At 43.0% G+C, this 25,893-nt stretch overlaps 2 protein-coding genes and 1 long non-coding RNA gene across 3 annotated transcripts in view; all 3 read left to right on the forward strand.

Moving 5' to 3' along the window:
- The window catches only part of LOC119911602 (coxsackievirus and adenovirus receptor homolog), a gene marked incomplete in the record, with an annotated part of 454,111 nt that overhangs the window by 13,982 nt on the left and 414,236 nt on the right, over window positions 1–25,893 (forward strand).
- On the forward strand, window positions 6,936–8,747 carry LOC119911709. The gene is made up of 3 exons (XR_005445992.1): window positions 6,936–7,104; window positions 7,490–7,683; window positions 8,430–8,747. It is a non-coding gene; the product is annotated as an uncharacterized LOC119911709 (long non-coding RNA).
- The window catches only part of LOC119911633 (coxsackievirus and adenovirus receptor-like), a 34,591-nt gene continuing 26,793 nt past the window's right edge, over window positions 18,096–25,893 (forward strand). The window contains exons 1-3 of the mRNA XM_038730576.1: window positions 18,096–18,177; window positions 19,850–20,191; window positions 20,292–20,333. Coding sequence (XP_038586504.1) covers window positions 18,114–18,177; window positions 19,850–20,191; window positions 20,292–20,333 — 448 coding nt within the window. The 5' untranslated portion in view covers window positions 18,096–18,113. The remainder of the gene's footprint in view (window positions 18,178–19,849; window positions 20,192–20,291; window positions 20,334–25,893) is intronic.

The raw sequence follows: 25,893 nt of genomic DNA on the forward strand, positions 1-25,893 counted from the left end.
TTTCCTCCTCCTGATCAATAACTGCTGGATCAGGATATTCTGATCAAACTGTTTCAGGAAAACTTATTTTTCTTTGTTTCTCTGATCGAAGTGTAGAAACTTCATCTCATCATTTATTTATTATTTAAACACCTTGTCTGAAATGTCAACTTCTGCCTGCTGACTGGTTTTCTCTCAGAGTCGTGTTTATATCTTGCAGTGCAGTTTGTGTGAACAGGGTCAGTGTGGTTTGGTGGAGAAACAGAGTTGCATGTACTTCTTCTTCTGTCATGTTTGCTGGTTGTCACAGAGACGCCACAGAACAAGACCAGAGGAAGTTAACGAGATCCTGTGAAAACAGAATGCAGAAAGAGGAAGCAGCTCTCAGCCTCCAGCAGGAACGGAATATTTTAATAAAAATATGCATTTTCTTAGTATTTCTGACCATTTCATAAACAAAATATATCCACATCCTGGTATTTTGAGTGTATTAATAAATATTATAACATTTGATAAAAATATTGCTAGTATGATGCTATATTTGCAGGGCACACTTTATTTGGATAATTTGCTTACAGATAGTTTATTCAGAGAGAGAGAGATTCAGCTGTTTCACTAATAAAAACATTTTCTGATATTAGCCTGCACCACTTGGGTTAAGGTTTGATTAGTGCGAATGTTTTTAAATGTATTATAATTTCAGATAATAGTAAAGGCTACTATAGCTTACCATTAGTAGCCTATAATATTAATTCCAGTTGGAAAAAACTGCAGTTTAATTTTTGTGGGTTTCTTCAGTTATCACAAAACATGCTCTACTTGGTGGTCCACTAACAAGGTCCATGCCAATTTGAGGTAGAACAAGATAGTTTATTTGGATAATGAGAAGTATTCAGGATGAAGGGGGTTTTGTTAAGGGTTTGGTGGTGTTGAGTGATTAGGAGCGAGCCTGTTTCATGATGTCAATAGCAGTGTGGTTGTCTGTGTGTACCAGAATGACTTGGACCTCGTGCCCCCAAAGAATGGCAGCGGTGATAATCGGGTACGGTTCGTCGGATGCCAACCATCTGCCTCTGTGGCCGACAAAACCTGTGAGAGTTCTGCATTGGTGTAAGGTGGTGTCTTTGGTTTGGGCTATGTGGTTGTCGGATGACTTTCCAAGAAGAAAGGAAGTTGCGTCACAACCTTGCTCATTTTACCAGTGTTGTTGGGTACCGTGTGATCGTGGAGAGACTGCGCTGCGGTGGATATTTGCAGTAAGTGGGAAAGAAAGGATCGGCCTTGTGGGATGATGTGGATGGGGGAGTTTGGGTGTCCAATGAAGAGAAAGAGATAGGTGCTTGGTATGACACAGGGGGATAGTTTGGACTTCGCACTTCCACTCGGTGTTGTCTCGGCCTCGAGACATTGAGGACTCGGGATTTTATTTGAAGACAAGTGAAGACTATAACTTTAGGAATATCAATAAATTGCTTGTTTATTTATTTGTTAACATCCTAACTTTGATTGGATGTAAAACATTTTGCTTCGAATGCAACCAATAATTAAAAATGTGATGTTCCCCTTAACGACTGTCCCCCCTCCCCACGATGGGAAAGATGGAAAAGGAGTGTTGAATAAAGAAGTTAATGATTTCAGCTCTTAGTGTTTGTATGTGGGTGTTTTTATGGGAATGTGGATCTTTCAGATCAGTTTGAGATCTCGTCATGTAATGTGGGGAACTGGTCTTGGTCTTGGTCTCGGTTTGGGCGCTCTTGACTACAACACTACTCATTAGTCCTTCACCATTTACAGTCTAGAGATATTTTGATCTGTGCCTTCTAACGTTTAATGACCATATATTGTTAATAAGATTCTCCACGTGAAATTCTAGATGTTGAGCAATTTACTTTAATATCCGACATATTTTCTTTGTGTTCACTTATTTTTTTGTAGGCCGGGACTCTTTAATCATTTTAACATCTTCATTAAAAGTCTAGCCCGTTGACATTTGTTGATCTGATAATAAACTAAGCTCTCATAACAACGGCTAATAAATAATATCAAGTAACTTTAAACAAATATCTAATTACCTAAATGACCAAAAACACATATTTTGTGTAATCTACAACAAAATGGTGAACCATCCTTCTTTAAAATACAACACACACTTCATTTCTTCACATAAAGATGTATTTAACAAGATAAAGATATTTCCCATTATTTTATTATTTTAAACAAAATCTAGAAATTGACAGGTATCAGAAAATAATGGTTTGAAAGGAAAAGTGATGAGCAGGTAGATGATTGATTAATTATGGGTTATTATGCAATTATCTTCTGTTCAATGATCTTTGAGAAATGTGTAAAACCTCCTGTTTGAGGTTTAAGTGCATTTTCATTATTCATACAATGTGTTTTATATCAAAGTGTGCTGTCTGTATAATGAGCTCAACACTTGACCCAGAGCTTTGTTTTAAAGAGAGAACATTTTCTCTAAAGGTGAAAAATGTAAGTCCGATTTTTGAAATCCTTCAAATCTCTTGTGAAAACATTACTCATGAGGACAAATTCTTTTGGTCCTTGAAATGGCTTTACCAAAGTCTTAGGGTCAGTAGAGAATTCATAATACATGTATGAAGTGTTGTGACTCTACTTTCACCAAATGTTCAAGGAGCTGAAATAAAATAGGTCTGAATAATACCTTTAAACTACATACCAAGCTTTAGGGGATGTGTGCAAATGAAAAAGTAGCAGGTTTTTCTTCCAAACCAAACTTATAACAATATTAATGGTTTTTTTTGCAAACCAAATATTTTCTATGTATTTAAAGACACAGAAAAACTCTTTTTATTCACCATATTTACAGAATGTGCATTTTCATGTTTCAGTTTCTGAACTATCGTGCCATGCTGCAAAACAGTTTCTGTCTGAAGAAGATCTCTGTATCTACAGTTCCCCTTCGAGGGAACTCGGCGAAGCAGGTCTGAACGTGAATGAAATCACTCCAATCCTATTGGCTTGTTGCTAGAACGGTAAGGTGTGACGGAATAGCCGGAGGAGTATAAAGCACACCTGTACACACTCATCATTAGCTTTTTTCTATTCAGCAGGCGCTTTGTATGTTGTTTGAAGAAAGCTCCAGTCCTACGAGCAGTATGTCTTACCTGAAGAAGAAGTCTACCAGCATGACCGGCAACCAGATGTACAGAAGGTGTGTTTTTTTTTCTTGCCCTCGGTACATCACGGATGGAGATTCTCATGAGATGTGTGTCTCATGTTTGGGGATGGAGCACGCCCGGGCAGCTCTCGAGGGGGCTGCCTGTGCCCGTTGCGAAGCCCTTTCTGTGCGGGTACTGAGGTACAGCATGGCTCTCTTTTCCGAGGATGGCCGGATGTGTTCCCCCCCCGTGGCGTGGGCCCTGCGGCCGCTGAGGCGGCCCGGCGGCTTCACTCATGGGTTCACAGCGTGATCTGTCGGAGGATTTCGGGACGGCTGAGGCTTTTTCCCGACCTTCATCCGCTGGCTACGACGCTTCCTTTCCTCGTTCGGGAGCCCGTTCTCGGCTTCTCCCGCTCGCTCGAGGTGGTGACTAGAGCCGTGGCTAAGCTCAACATCAACTGGCCACAGGAGGAGCAGACACCACAGGCTAGTGGTAGCTTGATGAAAGGTTTCTTAAGCACCACACGCCACCTCCACGCCGGTCTCTGCCATTCTTTCCTGATTTACATGATGAACTGAGTAATCATGGGGCAGACCCTTCTCTACATGGCTTTCCACACCCCGATCACTGAACTACAGTAATGTGATGGGGGTTAGGGACCGTGGTTATGGGAGGATGCCTCGGGTGAAGGATGCGCTTGCGAGCTATCTCTCCCCTCGACTTGCGTCCTCCCTGGAGAAGCCGGCGTTACCATCCAAACCATGTCGCACCACATCCACGCTCGTGGGGAAGGCATACATGGCAGCGGGCCAGGCAGGTGCGAGCTTGCACACCATGGCGGTGCTTCAAGCCTACCAAGCCGACCTGCTACAGGAGATGGTTCAGAGGGGGGGTCCCTCTGAGGAAGATCTGGCGGAGCTTCGCAGAACCACGAAGCGTTAGACGCAGGGCGAAGCGTTCCGCCAGTACCTCCCTCACCGGTCTGGACCCAAGGCAGCTGAGGCTGCCAGGCGTAGGTCCCTTCCCTCTACGAGCTCCTACGGAGAGGAGAGGAAGCAGAGTGTCGCTTCTCTGGGGCCCCCCTGAGGAGCTGGGGCAGCGAGACGGCGCTCTCACCCTCAGCCGTCTGAGAGACGCGATCTGAGGACCGTCATCCAGTCCCGACGGAGCTCAGGGAAGACCGGGGTAGGGGAGTCTTTCTCCCCTCCCGCACCCCCCCACCCCCCCGGAGGCCGACCGAGGTCCCCTCCGCCGTGGCAACAGGTGATGTTATCCCGCCGTTCACACGTTCAGGACGCACCTGCCACCATCGAGTCCACGCCGTACTGCCTGCCCCGAGGGTCTGCGGTCAGGCGGTGTCCCGACTCACTCACCGTGGATCTTTGGCGGCTCCCCCCTGCCGTTCTGGGGCTTCAGGGGTCCACCAGAAGACCACACGAGACACCGACCACCAGCCCCGAGGGGCTGGTTCCGTTGGCAGACTTTGCAGAGGCTTGGCGGAGCCTGACGAACATTTCTCCGTGGGTCCTGCGCACTGCCATAGATGGGTATCGACTACAGTTCAAAACCCGCCCTCCAAATTCAACAGAAGAGAGGGGGTGGTTTGGACTGTGGTCTGCCTGGAGCAAGGTCCGGTGTTGGGAAAGGAAGTTCGTACTCTGCTGAGGAAAGGGGCCGTGGAACGTGTCTCCCCCCCAGACAGAGACGCCGGTTCTACAGCCGGTACTTCATAGTCCCCAAGAAGGACGGAGGGCTGCGTGCCCTATTTTGGATCTGCGGGTTCTAACCGGTCTCTGAGGAGATTCAGGTTCAAGATGCTCATCATCCCCGCCGTCATGACGCACATCCAATCTGAGGATTGGTTCGTCACGATAGATCTAAAAGACGCCTATTTCCAGGTCTCCATCCGTCCTTCTCACAGGAAGTTCCTGAGGTTTGCCTTCGGGGGTGTGGCTTACCAGTATCGGGTTCTTCCATTCGGCCTGGCACTTCCCCTCGCACATTCACCAAGTGTATGGATGCAGCACTGGCCCCGCTGAGGCTCCAGGGCATCCGGATTTCAACTTCATCGATGACTGGCTCATCCTAGCCCAGTCTCGAGAGTTGGCGGTTCGGCATCGAGATGTCGTTCTGGCTCAACGCAAAGAAGAGCGTGCTGGCGTCCACCCAACGCACTACGTTCCTAGGGGTTGTATGGGATTCGACAACGATGCGGGCACAATTGTCTCCGGCACGTGTCGACACCATATTGGCTGCCGTGAAAGGGGTGAAGTTAGGCCACGCCATCACTATGAAACACTTTCAACCAGTGGTGGCTAAGGAACAAGGGTTTTTCCCCGAGGGGAAATCCTCTCCGTCTGATTTGGGTTACGCACAAGTGTCTTCGTTCCCTATCATTTTGGAAGGAAACTTGGTTCCTGTCCCAGGGGCCCGTGCTGGGAGGGTCTTGTCGCCGGCTGGTTATTTCAACAGACGCCTCCCTCACGGGCTGGGGCGCGGTCAAGGACGGCCGCTTTGCAAGGGGATCCTGGCAGGTGCATCAATCCGAGTGGCATATCAACTGTCTCGAGATGTTGGCGGTGTTCCAGGCTCTAAGGAGTTTCCTGCCCGATCTCCAAGGCCACCACGTCCTGGTTCGTTCCGAAGAGAACAACACAGCGGTGGTGGCCTATCTGAATCACCAGGGCAGTCTGCGCTCGCGCCCTCTGGACAGACTGGTGCGTCAGATCCTCCTGTGGTCCCAGCAGATGTTACTATCGCTCAGGGCGATGTATCTCCCGGGGACGCAGAATCAGGGAGCAGACCTGCTGTCGAGGCAGGGGCTGAGGCTTGGGGAATGGAGACTTCACCCCGAAGTGGTGGAGCTCTTGTGCGAAGAGTTCGGCCCCATAGATGTGGATCTGTTTGCGTCTCAAGAGACTACGCACTGCCCGCTATGGTTTCTCTCGTTCCTCCAGCCCCGTTGGGTCTGGACGCCATGGTACATTCGTGGCCGAGGCTACATTTGTACGCTTTTTCCCCAGTCGCTCTGCTCCCGGGGTTCTGGAGTGGGTCCGCCAGGACAATGTCGGCCTACTGCTCGTAGCCCCGTTCTGGCCAACCCGGGTGTGGTTCTCGGACATCATGTCGCTCCTGGACGGCCCGCCATGTTGGGTCCCTCTGAGAAGAGACCTGCTGTCCCAGGCGCAGGGCCGGGTTCTTCACCCTTGCCCCGCCATATGGCGACTGTGGGTCTGGCCCCTCTGTTTATTCTCTTTTTATTAATAACTTCTCAATTTGTTGTTACTCAGTTTTTTGCTTCATCTCTCTCCAGCAATATACAAATTTCCTCGACAGTCCCAAGCAGAAAGCAGATGAAAGTAAAATGTCTCCTGTCTGATGGTGCGGAGGACGACTTGACTGACAGCTGTAGAAATGAGCAACATGAAGTCAGCGTGCAGCTGCAGCAGAGGAGTTAGTCTCTCCTTTCTGCAGCTGGGACTCAAGTTGTCTGAGAACAGGGTTTGAAATGCTGCTGAGTTCACATGTGCTGTTTTATAGAGACCTGATCTCTGCTGCTTCCATCAAAAGATGTTTGAACAAAAGGAAACATTACAAGTCCTGACTGGAGGCTTTTCTCTTTCTGTTCAGAGACACAGGAGGTGAAGGTGAAGCCTGGAGAGAATGCCACTCTTCAGTGTCAGAGTCACGGAGGTGCTGACATAGTAGTGATAAAGTGGAGCAGAACTGACCTGAAGCCAGATGATGGTTTTGTCTTCTTATTCAGTAACGGCCGCTCATATGAAGAAATCCAGCACCCATATTTATGGTCGAGTGGAGCTTCAAGATCCAGAGATGAAGAACGGAGACGTTTCTGTGATTCTGAAGAACGTCAACATCAAGGACACTGGAACATATGAGTGTTTGATTGTAGGGAAAAACTCGAGAGGCAGAAAGAGAGACGTATTTGAGTCCATCAGCATCATCAGGCTGACAGTGACAGGTGAGCGTGTAGAGCTCAGAGTGTCTCTTTGTCTCTCAGGTCAGCGTGTAGAGCTCAGAGTGTCTCTTTGTCTCTCAGGTCAGCGTGTAGAGCTCAGAGTGTCTCTTTGTCTCTCAGGTCAGCGTGTAGAGCTCAGAGTGTCTCTTTGTCTCTCAGGTGAGCGTGTAGAGCTCAGAGTGTCTCTTGTCTCTCAGGTGAAGCTGCTTCCTGGTATTTGAGCTGAGAAACATCACAGATCAGATGTTTGTGTTTTAGAAAGATGTTGCTGATGAGACTTTAGAGGAAACAGCTGCTACGAGTCATGTGATCAAAGTGCAGTAGATAATGTCTGACATTCTGTTCACCTGCTGACAGCTGATACCTCACACCTGTTTCTGCTCTGCAGGTCACACAGCTGGAAACATCTGGGAGGGATACGTTGGAGTTGTTTGTTTGCTTTCTCTTCTTCTTGTTGCTGTTGGTGGTTTTATGGTCAATCAAATGATTCAAAGGAGACACAGACCAGAAACAACTCCTGACTCAGAGAGTGCAGAAGACGCCCTAAACCCATCATCATCATCATCAGTCTGACAGATCCAGGTGAGTGTGTAGAGCTCAGAGTGTCTCTTTGTCTCTCAGGCCTGTACCATGAAGCAGGATTTGAGCTTATCCAGGTAACTTCAGGGTTAAACCAGGGTTTTCAGTACCACGACGGTGGTTCACTTACCGGGGTAGATCGTCACGGTAACTTACGCTGAACGGCCACTGTTTAAACCAATAGCTGAGGCTCGATGAAGTCCCGTTCCAGGATAGTAACCGTTGCTACGGTGTGTTATTTGCCTCCTCTACTGTGATTGGACAGCTGGGTAAAAAGTGACAGTGACGAGTGCAGCGTTTATTCCCAAAATTTAACATTTTTCAACTCTCGACGACCAGAAAAAAACGCTCAGCGCCCAGCGTGGAAAAGACGATCGGCGCCTCGTCCTGCTGTTGGCTTTCAGTGCTCTTTTTTTGCAAAAGGGGGTGGTGAAGGCGATAAGATGCTTGCCTTTGGTGTGGGAGACCTGGGTTCGATTCCCACTGTGATCCATCCACCAAGACACTTAACCCCTAGTTGCTCCAGAGGCGTGCGACCTCTGACATGTATAGCAATTGTAAGTCGCTTTGGATAAAAGCGTCAGCTAAATGTAAAATTTGACGCTCCGCTGCCAGTGAACTTGTTCATGTCTGTGATTGGTCAGCTGCTGCTAACATCGCCTCTTTTTTTGTGAACGTGCTCTGGACTGGATTGGGAAACCCTGGGTTGACTTGCTGATTTAACCGTTTAGCCTGTTTCTGCTCTGCAGGTCACACAGCTGGAGACAAGGAGGAAGATGTTTCACAGACAGGTGGTGTGCGAAATACCCCCTAAACTAAAATTTTTCATCAAACAATGTGAACAACTGCAGAATAATTATACTTTGTGCACGGACCATGGAGTCTTAAAATTTAATCTGGCTTTTAAAACACAATATTAGCAAATTAAAACTGCTTTCAAAATGTTACTAAAGTCAAAGTACACAAGTCTTAGGTAAGTGTATCTTATTTACATAATGTTGACAGTTTATTTTATATCAATGCTTCATGTTGTAGCTGTAAAATATTAATCTGCAGAGTAGCCTGTTAATACTCAGTACATGTTTTTATTTCAATGTATTTTTTAATTAACAATGTAAATGTCATTTTTTTATACCAAATTCTGTGAGCAATAAAGTTTCACTGAATTAATGGTCACTCTGATGATCACAGAGCTCTGTCTCTACAAAGCAGCTGCATGTGAACTCCTTTTATATCCTCAATCCCAGATAAAAACCTTCCTGTTCCTTCAGTCAGAGATTGTCTCCTGAGCAGAGTCTCCACTCGACTGTCATTTAGGATCTTGTCTCTCAGAGGAGCCATCTTTGATTATGTTTCCTCCTCCTCCTGATCAATAACTGCTGGATCAGGATATTCTGATCCAACTGTTTCAGGAAAACTTCTTTTTCTTTGTTTCTCTATCGAAGTGTAGAAATTCATCTCATCATTTATTTATTATTTAAACACCTTGTCTGAAATGTCACCTCCTGCCTGCTGACTGGTTTTCTCTCAGAGTCGTGTTCATATCTTGCAGTGCAGTTTGTGTGAACAGAGTCAGTGTGGTTTGGTGGAGAAAAAGAGTTGCATGTACTTCTTCTTCTGTCATGTTTGCTGGTTGTCACAGAGACGCCACAGAACAAGACCAGAGGAAGTTAACGAGATCCTGTGAAAACAGAATGCAGAAAGAGGAAGCAGCTCTCAGCCTCCAGCAGGAACGGAATATTTTAATAAAAATATGCATTTTCTTAGTATTTCTGACCATTTCATAAACAAAATATATCCACATCCTGGTATTTTGAGTGTATTAATAAATATTATAACATTTGATAAAAATATTGCTAGTATGATACTATATTTGCAGGGCACACTTTATTTGGATAATTTGCTTACAGATAGTTTATTCAGAGAGAGAGAGATTCAGCTGTTTCACTAATAAAAACATTTTCTTATTAGCCTGCACCACTTGGGTTAAGGTTTGATTAGTGCGAATGTTTTTAAATGTATTATAATTTCAGATAATAGTAAAGGCTACTATAGCTTACCATTAGTAGCCTATAATATTAATTCCAGTTGGAAAAAACTGCAGTTTAATTTTTGTGGGTTTCTTCAGTTATTATTGTGCACAAAACATGCTCTACTTGGTGGTCACTAACAAGGTCCATGCCAATTTGAGGTAGAACAAGATAGTTTATTTGGATAATGAGAAGTATTCAGGATGAAGGGGGTTTTGTTAAGGGTTTGGTGGTGTTGAGTGATTAGGAGCGAGCCTGTTTCATGATGTCAATAGCAGTGTGGTTGTCTGTGTGTACCAGAATGACTTGGACCTCGTGCCCCGAAAGAATGGCAGCGGTGATAATCGGGTACGGTTCGTAAGGGCGAAGGAGGCGGGGTGGGGGTGTTGAGGACGGGTCTGGCGGTTGCTCGGATGCCAACCATCTGCCTCTGTGGCCGACAAAACCTGTGAGAGTTCTGCATTTGTGTAAGGTGGTGTCTTTGGTTTGGGCTATGTGGTTGTCGGATGACTTTCCAAGAAGAAAGGAAGTTGCGTCACAACCTTGCTCATTTTACCAGTGTTGTTGGGTACCGTGTGATCGTGGAGAGACTGCGCTGCGGTGGATATTTGCAGTAAGTGGGAAAGAAAGGATCGGCCTTGTGGGATGATGTGGATGGGGGAGTTTGGGTGTCCAATGAAGAGAGAGAGATAGGTGCTTGGTATGACACAGGGGGATAGTTTGGAATGTGAGCTTGGGAGGGAAGTGGATAAAATACCTTGCGGCTGCTCTGCAACCTGAACGTTGGGCAGACTGTGTGAAAACAGACTGTTCCGAAAAGTTCTCAACGAAAGAAATCCAGGTGTATGGACAACACCTGGGAAGTGCTGGGAAGTGCTGGTAATGGCAGACTGGACCAACGTCGCGTTTGCCGGCGAAATGGTTGAGGTTGGTGTCACGCGGGTGGGTTACATGGAGCTTGGAATTCGGGACTGAGGATGAGGCTTTTGGTGCTTGGCGTGGTGGAAAGAGAGATGAGTCTTGCCGTTGTAAGTCTTGGTGGTGATATGGCTGGTGCGGTGGATTGGGAAAGGGGAGGAAGGCTGGTGGATGTTAATGAGCAGTTATCGACTTCTTAGCTAGGATCTTAGCTGCTGTATGGGCTTGGCCTGGATGGACTGGAGGTTATGATGGATTGCGCATATTGTTGTCAATTGTCAATCATTCTATTTTTTGTGTCAACTTATGTATTTATTTACACAATATTTTCTTCCGTTGCGATACATCTGGATGACACAACCCAGAGTAATGCACATGTAGATATCTGTTAGATCTGTCGTTTCTCCACAAATAGTTGTATAACTTTTCTCTGTTCTTATTTTCCCGCATAACTTGCATTGTCCACTCCATACCTACCTGTACATTTATTTATGTCAACTGTATGGTTGTCTACATGTGGCACCAAGCAAATTCCTCGTGTGTGTAAGACACTACTACAATAAGCTCTTTCTGATCTGGGAAAACCTCGATGTCTAGCTGGACCAGAAGTGGAGATGAACGTACTGGTGGTTTAAATGTCTTCGCAGTGTATTTAAGTCGTGGATAAAATCATAGTCTGAGGTATCTGTGCGGCCAGAAACCCTGCTGGGTAGGGTCTTGGGGGCGGCAGGTCCTGGGGGCGGCACCCCCACGAAAGAAATGTGAGGAAATGGCGACGTGAACCTTGCGGCGTAATTCATGAAGTTATGTGCAACCACCCCTCCGCCTTGGTATGGTATGGGCCTTCCCTTGGTTGACTTCCTGAGCAATCGGCCCGTGGGCTGATTGTGCAATGTTTTCTGATAGAAGGGTTGGTGGTTTGGGGATGATGGGAGGTGGAGCCACGGCAGGGCGTAGCCTTGGAAAGATGGGCAGGTTGTGTGGGTGAGGATGAGAATACCTATATGCGGGGTTCGGAGTTTTGCACTACGGCATGTGGCCTGGAAAGCAAGAGGACGTGATATGTGAACCTGATGCCACTGAACCGCAGAGCCAAATCCAATGGTGGTCGTCGTACTCGTCCCTGCAGTTTGGAAAGACTGAGCGTGTTGTATCATGTGAACAACGAAGGTAAATGCTGCGACTGTAAGCTCCCTATAACTTGGAGGGGAGGGATTCCTAACTGGATTATACCGTGGGGTGTAAGGAGCTCCCCAGGACTGTTGTGTGGTGTTAATAGATGGCAAAAGAGAAGCGCGAGGTTGTGATACTTAGCTGAGCTGCAAGGCTGCAAGGCTGAAGTGTGTGGACGGGGGGAACGGCGCAGTTAAGGTGAATTGCTGGTGATCGTGAGACTGACGACATGTGGGGCGGGAAGAACAAGGGTGGGGGTTGCTGAAGGACTAGATGGCTTCACATTACAAAGAGGTTGCAAACAATGGTTTAATCAACATTCTAATGCAATTGTCAGGCCTAAAACCCTGCAGTTTTACATTTGAAGAAAAACACTGAAACACTGGAATACATTAAGTTTGTTGTAACTTTTTAAAACAGTCCTCATAAATGACAAGCAGAATAAAACAAAACATAGCAGCAGTCCTATAGTTTGTCTGCTCGTTTGGCTTAAGTGCTGTAAAATAAAGACACTTATAACAGCCTACTGTGGAAACATTGCTTTTTATAAATTGCAGTCACATTTTGGCTGCTTTCCGTGATTAACAGTTGATTCCATTTTTATTGTCAAAGTCCGTGATGTTGCCCACGTTTACCGCATCGTAGAAGTCATCGGTCATAATTCATTAAGTGAAAAAAGTGAACACACCCTTTATTTATTTGTGATGAAACGACAAGTCATCATGCACTATGCTCCATCACACTGTGTACATGTGTACATGTATGTGTATGTGCACCTGTATATCATATCCACCATCAACATGTACACAATGAGAATAATAGTTTACTCTTGCATCCTTTGCACTCTGATCACTGCACTATTTGTCAATATGTCTATATTGTTTTGTTCATAGTGTGTATATTAGTGATGTCTATTCTGTAGTTTGTGTCTGATTTTATTTTGTTATTGTATTATTATTGTATAAGTAAGCACATCGTGAGCAATGTACAATCCTGAGTCAAATTCCTCATATGTGTACAGATACCTGGCAATAAAACTGATTCTGATTCTGATCATCTCCTGATTAGACAACCTGCCACATTTACACCAGGACAATATTCCCACTGTGTATTCATCAAGTGTGATTACAAAGTACTGGATTAATATTATAGTCTGTTAGTACTCCAATAAGTAAAAAAAATATTTTCTTGTTGTCTCCAATATTTAATTATGATTTGACAAACAAATTAGATTAGGAGATAATGCTGTGATGTTTCATAATTTTTTTAAATACAGGTGTGTTCACTTCTTCACGTTTACCTGATGAAGATCATCTGTGGTTGTAACATTACATCAGTCACATCTTACTGTGGGCAGGACATACTGTGTGTAACTATTTATTATTAAACATATTAGCAATTTACACAACAGACACTGCTGTCTGTCAGCTCAGTGTCTGCACGGTGGGATGAGACGGGGCTGGCTGCACTACAATTTAATCTGTAGCCTAAATATTAGCTGCTAGTGCCATTTGAAAGCCATAGCCTACTACCATGCTGCAGCTTCAGCCGTTATTCTGCAGTTACTCTGAACAAAGAGGTTTCATGGGTAATCTTTTTGGAAGGAGTCACAGGAAACCAAACAGACGTTTTTCTGCAGTTTGAAGCTTAAGTGAAGCTTAAAAACATCTGAAATAAAGAATTATAAAGCAGGTAAAGCTTTTTTGTTTTTAGCTGCAGTCTGATATGTCTTCATACTCACTAACTCCTAAAACAGGTTGTAATTTTGAAAAGAAATAAAATGTAATAATAAGAAATCTATACTTATTTGTTTATTTTACAAGATCTCACCAATCTAGCAATATTTTGGTGCAGCCTCCTGATTTTGTAATCTTTTCATAAAATAGGTTTCTTGCCTGTCTTTACTTTTTGTCAGCACCATCAGACACAAGTAAAATCATTGTGTCTGCACCATAGGTACATAAATATGTTATTAAATGTGTTATTTTGTGTGAAATGGACGGGTGACACAAAGCATCATTCTTTGTACATTATAATGTAAACCAAAATAAATCATTCATTAATTTTTAGGCTGTAGGACTCATATAATAAATTTAGTAGAAATTATTGAAAGATGCATGTGTTTATTTTTGTGTTGTTTGCACTGTAAACACTGTATGAATAGTTTTTTGGAGGCTATATGTGCTTTTTGGACTTTTACATTATAGGCTTACTTTCACTGTTGTGTTCAAGTTTAATGAAGCTGTGTGTGTAATGTTTTTGGATACTTTGATGTGATATGATAGAAAATCATGTGAACATTTCAACAACATTTCTTTGAGTGTAGGCTAATTGTTTTTTGTGTCTAGCCTTGAACATGTGCATGTGCTATGGTTGGTGTTGGCTATTTCTCTGTGGTTTCTGAGGGTGCACCTATAGCCACCAGCAAACTCTGTTCAGGCTACTTTAACGGTCAGTCCCAAATGTTTTTATTTTGTAATGTGGATAACTTTCCCCCCAACATAGTTTTGTACCTGTTACATCATCAAATAGGGTTAGTCTAAAACTTTAGTGGTCTGTGGTTTGCATGAACAGGGCGGCCTTGGATGAAGTCATTCCATGAATACTTGTGCTAGTCCGCCCTGGCTGAGGAAGTTTACATGGCTAAGATTTAGCAAAAACACAAACACCATGAACTGTATCTGCTGCACCAGATGTGGACCAAAACATCTGGGGAAAACCAAGTTCGCTGAGGCAACACGCCACCAGTATGTGCATTTGTTTAAGCACCATTCATTTAAAATGTGACAGTGAATAGATCAGCACATTGTAGTTTCTGTGTTTGTTTACTGTTCAAATGGAAATTGGGAAAAATTGCATTGCAGGTCATCAATTTAAGGTGTGCGCCCCTGAATGTTCTGTCTCTGCACCTAAAAGTTTTAGTTAGGGGCCACAGTGCTACTGGTGAAAAGGAGCAGCATAAATCTCAGGACACATGGTGTTTCACATGAATGGATGCAGAGTGAACACGGCCCTCTGCTGGGCTCAGAGTGATGCTGCTTCTGTCACCAAGCTGACCGGGACTGCACTGAGCATGTGCAGCTCTACAACAGCTAAACAACTGATGAACATTTCTGCTACATGCTGCACTTTGTACCGAGACCTGCCTTCAGTGAGGAAGATGCAGGGAGCAGCCGAATGGATGCAGAGGGAGGTGGAATTAATCACATATGACTGCTGGCTCGTTCTTAGCTTCACACAACCAACAGTGTGAGTGACTCTGTGAACTTCAGTGTGAGGAGGCTCCTCCTTGTGGTGCAGCTGTGATTTCACTGACAGGATGAAGCAGAAGCCTGCTGAGGATAAACCTGCCGTCCAGCAGTAACCAGCATCAGGGAACAGAAACAGCAACACAGTTCACACTCTCCTCCATCTGCCAAATAACTCCTATGACGATGATGATGATTTTATATTATGAGCTCTACTGCAGTAACAAACTGATCAATACATTGTCAGTACTAGGTGTACTACACAAGTATTTAAATAGGCTCAGTAGTATAAAAGTAAAGACTGTTGCCCTCACTCTCACATCCGTCCTTATTAATGCATGTAGGTCCTGTTTGTCTCTGTTTTTTTTCGGAACAACAACAGTGTTTAAGAATGTAATTTCCCCTAGAGGAATTAATAAAGTATGTCTTAAAAAAACATTGGTGACATCCATGTCCCCCGAAAATGAATTTACTTACTAAGTGCAATCATGAAGCCTGTGTCAGTGTCACCGCTGTCGACTGCAGCAGTGGACACATTATATATATATATTGGTTATTGTTGCTCACGTTTCTAACCCTGAACCAAAAGAGAAAAACAAACTAAACTATCAAGTTTGTTTCCCTTCAGGTGATGAGTGAGTGTGACATCTGATGATGTCACACTACAGGTGAGAAGGTGTCTCTGTGTAACACGAGGAAAGTGACAAACAGCAGCAGCTTCCGAAACAGATCTAAAGTTCAATAATTATGAATAGCAGCAGCCAAACCAGAGCCCAGCAACATCCAGACAGTAAACAAAGAAGGAAAGAGCAGAAGATGGAGGAACAGCAGCTCTGTTCTCTTTATTCTTCATCTTTATTGGTCTGTCTGCTTCATGAGCAGCAGGTGGCGCTCAAACACAGTCTGACTCTTCAACAAAACCTCTGGACATCCACCTTCACTCCTGCATCTCTGAACGTTTTCAATCATATCAGAAGTATTTAAAAAAAGTCACACACACCTTCACTGAACTTGAACATACACTACAACAATGAAATTGATTACAGTGTTCACTCACTGGTGTCCAGAAAGCAAACAGCACAAAAATAAAAACATTTATCTTTCAATAATGTATACAAAATATATTTTAAGGTTTATCTATCCTATAAAGAAAATGAGTGGTTATTACCCAGAGCCTGGTGTTTACTCTGGGTGTGTCTGTCTGTCTGTTCAGGTGAGGATCGCAGAGAAACCCAGTGGAGCCAAGCGAATACAAGCTTAGACTAAACAACTCTGTAATGTACACATACTGAACATCCTGGTTTCTTTAGGATTATAATGTGCACATCAAATGCTTAGTAATTATCCAGAAATCCTGTGTAGAAAAAAATCGCATTGCTCTCTGGATCATAATCGTAGTCATACTCAACAGATTTTTAGGCACATGTGACCAAATTAGTCGCACTCTGGAGCTCTCGGTAGACTTTGTGCATTTTCACTTTGAAAACCTATTACATGCAACAAGAACAAAAAACATATATATTTGTAAATAATACAATAAAGGAAAGGGACTGACTTATGAGGATTACCGACTGATGCAGCTAGACAGCTACACAGTTAACGAGTAACGTACATTTATGTCACTTGTTTTCATTAACGGCCAAAATTAACACCAAAGTCCTGCTGAAGGTTTAACTGTGTGCACACTTGACAAAGAAACATCAGTTTGTCACAGTTAGAGAGATGTTTTTCGTTCACTTTCAGCGTCATACACCATCATGCATCTGGAGCTCTTTGAGGTCAGAAGTCAGATAGTAATAGTTTTTATTGCGGCGTATACCACTAAAACAAACAGACCAGACCCACCAAAACAACTAAAACGCCACAGCAGGCTGAAACATGAGGATTTACACTGAAGACGCGTCACGCTGAACCATCGTACATATTGAGTCTCTTTATTACGCTATTTCACATACATAGAAAACCAATCACTTACTTTGAGTGATGCATGTTGTAAGTAGTGCAAAAGGTACCTCAGAGACATCAGTGAAAGATGATGACGACGATGGTAACGGTCAACAGAAAGTTCTTCCCCATGCTCACCCTGCAGCCATGATCAACCCAAGCTTCCTCACAGGTGAGCACACACACATTAATACAGACACCACGCCCCCGGTCACACCCACAGTAACTGATGACGTCACGATGCGCGTGCATGTACACTACAGCGCAAAGAAAACAGAGGAAACCCAATAAAAACCCAAACAAACCCAGTGTATGGCTCCTACAGTTTTTGACCCCCATAATCTTCACAGCTGTCTGTACCTGATGGGTGACCTGGGATTGGGACTGTCAGGTTACACCTTACTCTGTTGAAGTCTGGAGCAGAGACTATCAACGTGGGCCTCCCAGCTGAGTGCATTGTCAGTATGTAAACCTGAGTGATGGGTACGCAGTTGATAACTACAGGCCCGGGGTCACCTGCAGCCTTTGGGTCAAACACCATCTCCTCAGTCTTGGTCACATTTAGCACACAGATGGTTGTTTTCACACCACTGGACACATTCCTGGGTTCCTGTACGATAAGCTGCTGGACTTCTGTCCTTGTGCATAAGGCCAATCTGGCTCAGAGAGAGCATTGTTTACTCTGACCTGTTGAGTATGGTTTGTTAAAAAAAGTATAAAATACCAGTTGAGACTAAAAGTCTCAACATGTTTTTATGGTGGAGTCATGGATTCTGACTTTAACATGGGGGGAATAACTTTTTCACACAGGGCCATGCAAGTTTTTTCCCCTTAATAATAAAAACTCTCATTTAAAAACTGCGTTTTGTGTTTACTTGTGTTATCTTTGTCTAATATTTCCTTTTGTTTGATGATCTGAAACTTTTTAGTGTGACAAAGATGCAAAAATATCAGAAAGAGGGGAAACACAAGGCTATATGTGTTCCTGGAAGTGTTATGACTTTCATGACAGTCAACCACTTCCTGCACAGACAGTTGCTAGGCAGCGATTGACTGACTCAGGGTAACATCACATAGTTTATACTTGTGCAGCACAGACAGAGCAGAGTGACAGAAGGACATGTCCTCCTCTCTCATGGATAAGTTTGTATTCCTGTTGACCCTTCTGTCTCCAGCAGCTTCTGGTAAAGACGAGCTTTTATTGTGAATAGATGCATGTAGGCAGGAAAGACTTTTAATAAGTGTTATAACATAATGTCATCTTGTTGCAGAAAATGTTCATGTGTTTGTAACAGGGCTGGGCGACATGTTGAATATATTACACATTAGTTAGTGTGCTATTTAGCATATCGTTATGGTCGAGTTTCAGTGGTTCCACTGGTCGCTGCTGATGAGGTTGAACAGTGGTGACAAGATAACGTCAGCTTAGCAGCTAAAAGTCACTATGATACTTTAGGTGTTTTTGCTGTGGGGGGAGGAGAAAACCCCAAGAGAAAATGCGGTCAAACATCTGATCACTGTCCTTTCTCTTCTGCAGCTTTGTGCTCTGAAACGTGTTGATTATCTCTCTGGTTTTATACTGTTTTAATGACTCGAGCCTGATGTGTAGCTGCTGTGAAAAGGAGTAGAAAGGGAAATGTCTCTGCTTTGATGTGTTCACTCTGAATGGTTTCTAAGTATTAAGAGGAAGCTTTGACAAGAGCTGGTTGAATTCTACAAAAGCTAAGGAAAAGTGCTTCTTTCTTATTGTCCTCTTCTTTATTGAATGTTGAATTCATCTCTTACAAAGATCTTCAGCCAGAACTAAAGAGCATAAAATGACAGAATAATAGAAAATGACACAACTTTAAACAAAGTTTACTGTTTTATGTACTTAACTATTCTTCAGACCATATAGTGCTTCAATATAATGTTTTGTTTCTATCTGAAATGTGATACGCCTCATTGTGTTTTCTTTTTAGAGCATTTGCACTTATGAATGTAATATTTACCATATAAAAATAACCCCTACTACCAGGAAAGACTTTCTTTCACAACAAACCTGCTGGACTATTTCACACACGGTTTCTTCCTCTGTCCACGTGGAGACATCTCATTGACATAATGCATTCCTCAGCCCTTTATCCTAACCTTAACCTAAATGTAACATGATTGCTAAAACCACAGCTTAACCCTCATAGAACGTGGGACACCACAGGTAGAGATGCTACAGTCAAAGTATGAAAGTATTATAGCAACAACACTCATAGGGCAGTAAAATGTTCCTGTCAGTGTTTCACTATCTGACGTTTCTGGATTAATATTCTGCTGCATTAAAGTGAATCTTGCATTTTATTTTATAATCTGTTGGTTGTTTAATCTACAGCAATGCATCATGGTCTATAAGATGATCATGTTTACACGATTTGAGAACAAACAGTTTGTTATTTTAGACAATATGTGTATATTGGGATATTATTTATATGCCATATCACCCAGCATTAGTTTGTAAGATAATCTCTTTATTTACAGCCCCACACAAAACAAAAAGCTTTAAAAGAAAGCTGTTTTTAAAGTGTCAAATTTCCTAAGAAATTCCTGTGACTACACCCTATGACGGTCTACTGTAATTCAGACACAGATTGTCTCCTGAGCAGAGTCTCCACTCGACTGTCACATGTCACATGTTTCCTGGTTGCTAGAGAGACATGACCACGATGTAATTTCTCCACAGTTGTGACTAATTATTGAATGTTCCCATGATCTCAGGTGTGAAGAGGCCTTCTGTTTAAACAAAGATGTTCTCACTGTATCGTCCTGTGGAGTCCTTTTGAAATGTAATTACTTTTTCTCTCTGGATGTTTTTATTGTTTTTAGATGTGGTACGAGTGAAACCTGGAGATAATGTCATTCTGCCATGTCAGGCTGGAGATGTCTTCATCAGAGCTGTAGAGTGGAGCAGACCTGACCTGGAGCCAGACTACGTCCTCTTTCACAGAGATGGATTCTCAGTTCCAACCCACCAGCATCCATCCTTTAAGGACCGGGTGCAGCTGGTGGACAGAGAGCTGAAGGACGGAGACGTGTCTTTAATTCTGAAGAACGTGAGCAGCAACGACGCTGGAACATACGAGTGTCGAGTTGTAGCAGGAGGTTCAAGACGTAAGAGAGCCATCATTGACACTCCACCAATCAGAATCATCCAGCTGGAGGTTTCAGGTGAGTTTGTGGAGGTCAGTGTGTCTGTGTGCCATGTTGTAGCTGCACTTTATTCCATGTTGATTCTGAGAGTCAAACATTTGATCACTTTGATCTTCAGGGTCCAACAGCGGAGACGTCGAGGAGGGAAACTACGGTCTTTACTACAGAAACTATACTCGTAAATATGTTGGACTGGGAGCAGCTTTTGTTGTGGTTTGTTTAGCTGCTGTTGGCTGGAAATATAAGACACACAGACAAGAAACCAGAACAGTCTGCTGATGATGAAGCAGGGGATGATCGAGTCCTCTGATCTTTTTCCACCACAAGTATCAAACATTCATGATATTTATTCTTTCTGTGGGTGTGAATGTGTAAATCAGGCATTTGCGGCTCTCCACCACGACGGTCTGCTTCTTCAGTGGGAACAAATAATGGTGGAGGGGCTCAAGGTAGGGTCTAATGACAAATTGGTCCCAGGGACGGGTCAGAAAGAATCCAATTCAAATATCCAACCTTAGCCGGGGATGGGATGGGAAAGTCCTTGTATAATATACTAATATATAAAGTAAAATTACTTAAACCTCTTAAACGGACCTCAGAAGTAAAAAGTAGATCAATTAAAATGTGTTTTGAGTAAAAAAATATAAAACAAAAATGTCTAACAGTAAATAAAAAGAGCTGTGGACACTGCAGCAGGTGCAACACGCTTCATAAGGCTACATTTAGTAACCTTATACTTAAAGGTTCAGTGTATAAGATTTAGTGGCATCTAGTGATGAGGGTTGTGAATTGCAACCGTCTATCCAGTCAAAGAGCATGGGACAGCTACGGTGGCTGACAAAGCACAAAAGGTGTCTCTTCTGAGACAGCAGAGAGTGGCCAGTCAAGAAATTAGGTTTCTTTAGGTAGATTTATTAAGAAATGATTTTTACTTAATTATTCAGTAAAACCATTTGTTAATGTGACGGTGCTGAAATAGATCTCAGTCATGCCAGCAACAGTTACTCACATAATCACTTTAGTGGTTTTGACTACAAAATAAAAGCATGAGAAGCTTATTTACTGTAATGCAATATTGGAGTTGAACTGAGCTTTTACTTTGAAAATTCTGAACGACATTAAAAAAGACTGTAGCTGCTTGACACGCCTCTGAAAAACGTCATTCCCCTATATGTCCTCTGCCTGGAGATACGGGGAAATGAAAAAGCGTCCGTAGGCTGATGGATGAGGATCAAACACCGAAAGAAAAACAGTGCATCACATGCCATAATCTGAGAAACATCCACTGCAGAATCCATTTGTTGAAGAGAGAGGGAAAAAATGATGCCATGGCAGGTTTGAACACTCTACTCTTGGGTTATGAGCCCCACACCTTACCGACAGAGCTAAACAAATAATATATTCATCGAGATTATGGCTTATATTCTCATCCACCATCTCATGTATTAAAATATTGCTCCGATGCAAAACTTATTTGCAGACAGAGGAGAATAAGGAAAATATTTAATCTGTGAAAATTGCACACGTACTTTTTCTTTTTCTTTAAGAAGGCGGTGATGGGTCATATAAAGCCTTGTGGTGTCTGGTTATTTAACTCAAACTAACAAACAACATAGCTAAGTTGATGGCGTGGGTAGATATGAGGAGCATCAGTCATCTCAGAAGTGTGTGGATGAGTGACAATGCAGTCTAATGCACGTTGCAGCAAATTAAAGAAAGGAACAAAGGCTGAGGTTGAAGCAGTAGGCCAGAAGAGAGAGACTCCCAGAAAGGCAGCCATTTAATGCTCTCTAGGAAGCCCAACCCAGATGGGCAGGTACACACATTGGACCCCGACAGCTCCACCAACAAGCCACACCCACCATCAGTAAAACAGGGAAGACGCACCCGCTTTGAATGTCATGCAGGCAGGAAGTCACAATAATGTGCCCTTGTTTACAAACTGAAGGACGAATGTGCTAAAAAAGTATCAGCAGGAAATCTACACTGATTGTTTCTCTCCTGTTTGGTTTTGATGCTTTAAACTCTATTTTTCTAGACAAAATAAATGTTTTTTATGTTGTTACATTTAAAAACTTGGGTTGTGTTCTTTATCGTTTTGGTCCATGTTGTATTCAGGACTCGTTTATTTCTTTGATCAGGTCTGTTGTTCCTCATTTATCAGAAAGTTTTCTCCTCATGACTGTTGCAGAGACGTGAAAGGAGCGACAGAGAGAGATTCAGAAGGAGGATCAGATTTTGGCTGTGAGCCGATCTCTGCAGAACTGCAGCACAAGTGACTCACATAAATCTTTCTCACCTACACTGTTCTGACTCACATGCTCTCAACAAAGCGCATGCACGTTTTTGGTTTCTGTTCCTGGAAAGCAGCTGTCTAAGAACATTTCCTCATCTTGTGTAATTGTGAGCCGAGCTTCACCTTTTCTTCTTCTCCAACTGCAGAGGTATCACCTGTACACAGTTATAGTGTCTCATGCAACAGGCCACAGCTCAAAATGTTAAACATCACCAGATTTTTCCATGGTGGACTTTGTTACCTGGCAGAATAACAATACCAAACCCAGCAGAGACAACAGGGTACCAGAAATCAGAATCAGAAATACTTAATTGATTCCTGAGGGAAATTCTTCAAATACCATGAGTATCAAAAGTAAAATTATTATTACTGACACATGAACATGAGCAGCATGTTAGACAGAGCAGGTGGAGCGATTTTACCTGATGTTGGCAGTTTAATCAGTTGTATATGTAAAATCTGCAGAGGAACCAGTAACCACAGCTTTCAGATAAAATAAAGTGGCATTAAATAAAAATAATCAAGTACAAGTGCTTAAGTAGCCTACTTGATTTCAGAGCTGTTGAACCTGTTGACGCATCTGATTTGATCTGAAAACTAAATTAAATTGTTTCCAGGCAGCTGTCTAAGTATCAGGAATGTAGAATTATGTCGTCAGAGAGTCCATCTCCACAGCATTGTTTGAAAACCAGTCTGACTTCTCTCTTCATATCAATGTACAACAGACTTTGTTTCAGTTATTTGTTGACTTTTGAACAGCGTCCTGCTTCTAGAGCAGATAAAACCAAGAGTCATTAAAACCTGATAAAAACAGGATCATTCACCTCCTTTAACTGTAACTCTGAGAGTTAGCTCTCAAAATGTCAGTACTTTGCCAGTGTAGCTTGTGATATGAAGGAAGCAACTCTGACCTCATTGTAACTTCACCCTGTCACGTCTGATTCACGTGTGGTTTCAGTTCTTCCTCTTTACTGTTGGGTAGAAAGTGATTTACATAAAAACAGACTGCTGGTCTTTTATTCATGTGTATCTGAAGACATTGAAGTTTTAATTAAACATTGAAGTGAGAGTTCAGGTAAATATTCTGTCACTGAACTAAACTCAACACTTACTGAGTCACAAACGTGACATACTGAGTTGTTTAAAAAAGGATCCTCCATCAAGATGGAGGAACAGCAGCTCTCTGTTCTCTTTGTTTTTCATATTGGTCTGTCTGCTTAATGAGCAGCAGGTGGCGCTCAAACACAGTTTGACTCCTCAGCAAAACCTTTAAGGTCCACCTTCACTTCTGCAGCTCTGGAGGTTATCAGCACGGTGCACAGCACAGGAGAAATTATCAGTGATTTAAAAAATAAGTATTTTAACTATTTATTTAATCTTTAGATTTTTCTTTTAAAAATCATTCAGTAAATCTGAGCTGTTTGTCTCTTTGTAGCTGTCTGAGTCTAATTTAGCTTTAACAGTGAAATCTAATAAATGGATGTGCTGAGGTGTGAGGGGCTCTGGGGACCAGTCCCAGGCCAGCTGGACATCAGTGGTTGGTACATTACGTGAGGCGGGTGGTTACAGGGGAGTTAGTTGAAAGCCCAGGGCGTCTCATGCGGACGCTAAAAGGTACAAATACTGACGACTTGTCAGGCTTTTCTCAAAGCGTCGGTATTTGACGCCCTGAGAATGAGACTGGGCTCCAACTTCTACATTGGACAACTCTGCTTCACTGAGTTTTCAGTAAGTACTAGGCTAATAGTTTCAAACAGCTGATTCACTAAATCAGGTTGCACCAGAAATCCAATCAGGAGCAATCAGCTATGTAAACAGAAAGTCACTGTAACACCACAAGCTGACAAATAAAGAACTGAGGTCTGAGTGAGATATCAGATGAGCTAAGCAAAATTTCTTATTTGATCTTTATTAGTATCGTGTTTTGTATTTTGAGGTGTTTTGTGTTTATTGTGAAATGAAATTTAAGATATTGTCAACAAAAGCCTACTACACCTATTTAATCTCTTTAATTTCCACCATAAATTGGTGCAGAAAATGTGTCCAGGAGGACACAAAGACTCCCCACTCATATATCAGCTTTGAATATTTCATTAAAATAGTGTTAATATCTTTACATCTTGTTCTTTTGAACCCACTATTATGCACCGTCAGATCACGTGAGCTAAGTGTAGCGACGCACCCCTAATCTGAGCACCACTTTTCAACACAAAGTGATCCCTTGCATGTCAGTGACTGTGTCTTTGCCTGTTCAAAACACTGCAAAGGTCAATAAATCGTCCAAATGTTCATGTTGTCCGTCTTAAAGGTGTCATGATCATCAGGGGCGGAGTGCCACAATAATTTACTCCACCCCAGGCCACCCTGTTTACGCAAACCAAGCACAGTCAAACAGCACAAAAATAAATACATCTATCTTTCTGATAATTACCACTAATATTTTAATGTTTTTTAGCCTATAAAGAAAATAGAGTTGTACCGGCAGGGATAGGGCACAATTCAATTCAATTCAATTTTATTTATATAGCGCCAAATCACAACAACAGTTATCTCACAGCGCTTTTCATAAAAGAGCAGGTCTAGACCATACTCTGTGATGATATTTACAGAAGCCCAACAGTTCCCACCAAGAGCAAGCACTAGGCGACAGAGGCAAGGAAAAACTTCCTTTTAAGAGGCAGAAACCTCGAGCAGAACCATGGCTCAGGGTGGGCGGCCATCTGCCTCGACCGGTTGGGGTGAGAGAGAGAGAGAGAGAGAGAGAGAGGAACAGAGAGAGAGAGAGAGAGAGAGAGAGAGAGAGAGAGAGAGAGAGAGAGAGAGAGAGAGAGAGAGAGAGAGAGAGAGAGAGAGAGAGAGAGAGAGAGAGAGAGAGATTTGTTTTGATTTTTCAAAACACACTTTTATTAGTCAGTACTCGCTCACACACGATACATTTATATCGTCAACACATCAGCATACACCAGCTGATCAGCCTGGACAGAACACAGCACCCTGCCATGAGCCCACACTGACAAAAAAGTTTCTAAGTCCTGATTTGCTCTGTAAAAACTGAAATCAATAACCTGGACTTCATCATTTTCACAAACAACATCTTCACATTGACGGCTTGATCTGTCTCCACCTTTTTTCTCCTGCTCACATACACGGCCATCTTAGCCTGACCCAGGACAAAGTTTAGCACTGACATTTGTTCTTCCGTTGTTGAGTGTATTTAAAACCACAAATAAAAACCTGTTTAGTGAAAAACTCTTTAAAACCCCTAAAGATGTTTTCCAGCAAAACAAACAGAGACATGAGACGTGTGCACTCTAAAAAACAGTGAAACACGGTCTCCCTCTGCAGACAGAAAGGACAATGGTCCTGTACATTCCCATTCAGCACAGACACAAAAGAGTTTACAGCCAGTATTCCATGAAGGATT

This window comes from Micropterus salmoides, unplaced genomic scaffold, assembly GCF_014851395.1.
Source record: "Micropterus salmoides isolate LMB-PRFRI ecotype aquatic unplaced genomic scaffold, ASM1485139v1 Ms_hic_scaffold_2, whole genome shotgun sequence".
In the NCBI taxonomy this organism is placed as follows: Eukaryota; Metazoa; Chordata; class Actinopteri; order Centrarchiformes; family Centrarchidae; genus Micropterus; species Micropterus salmoides.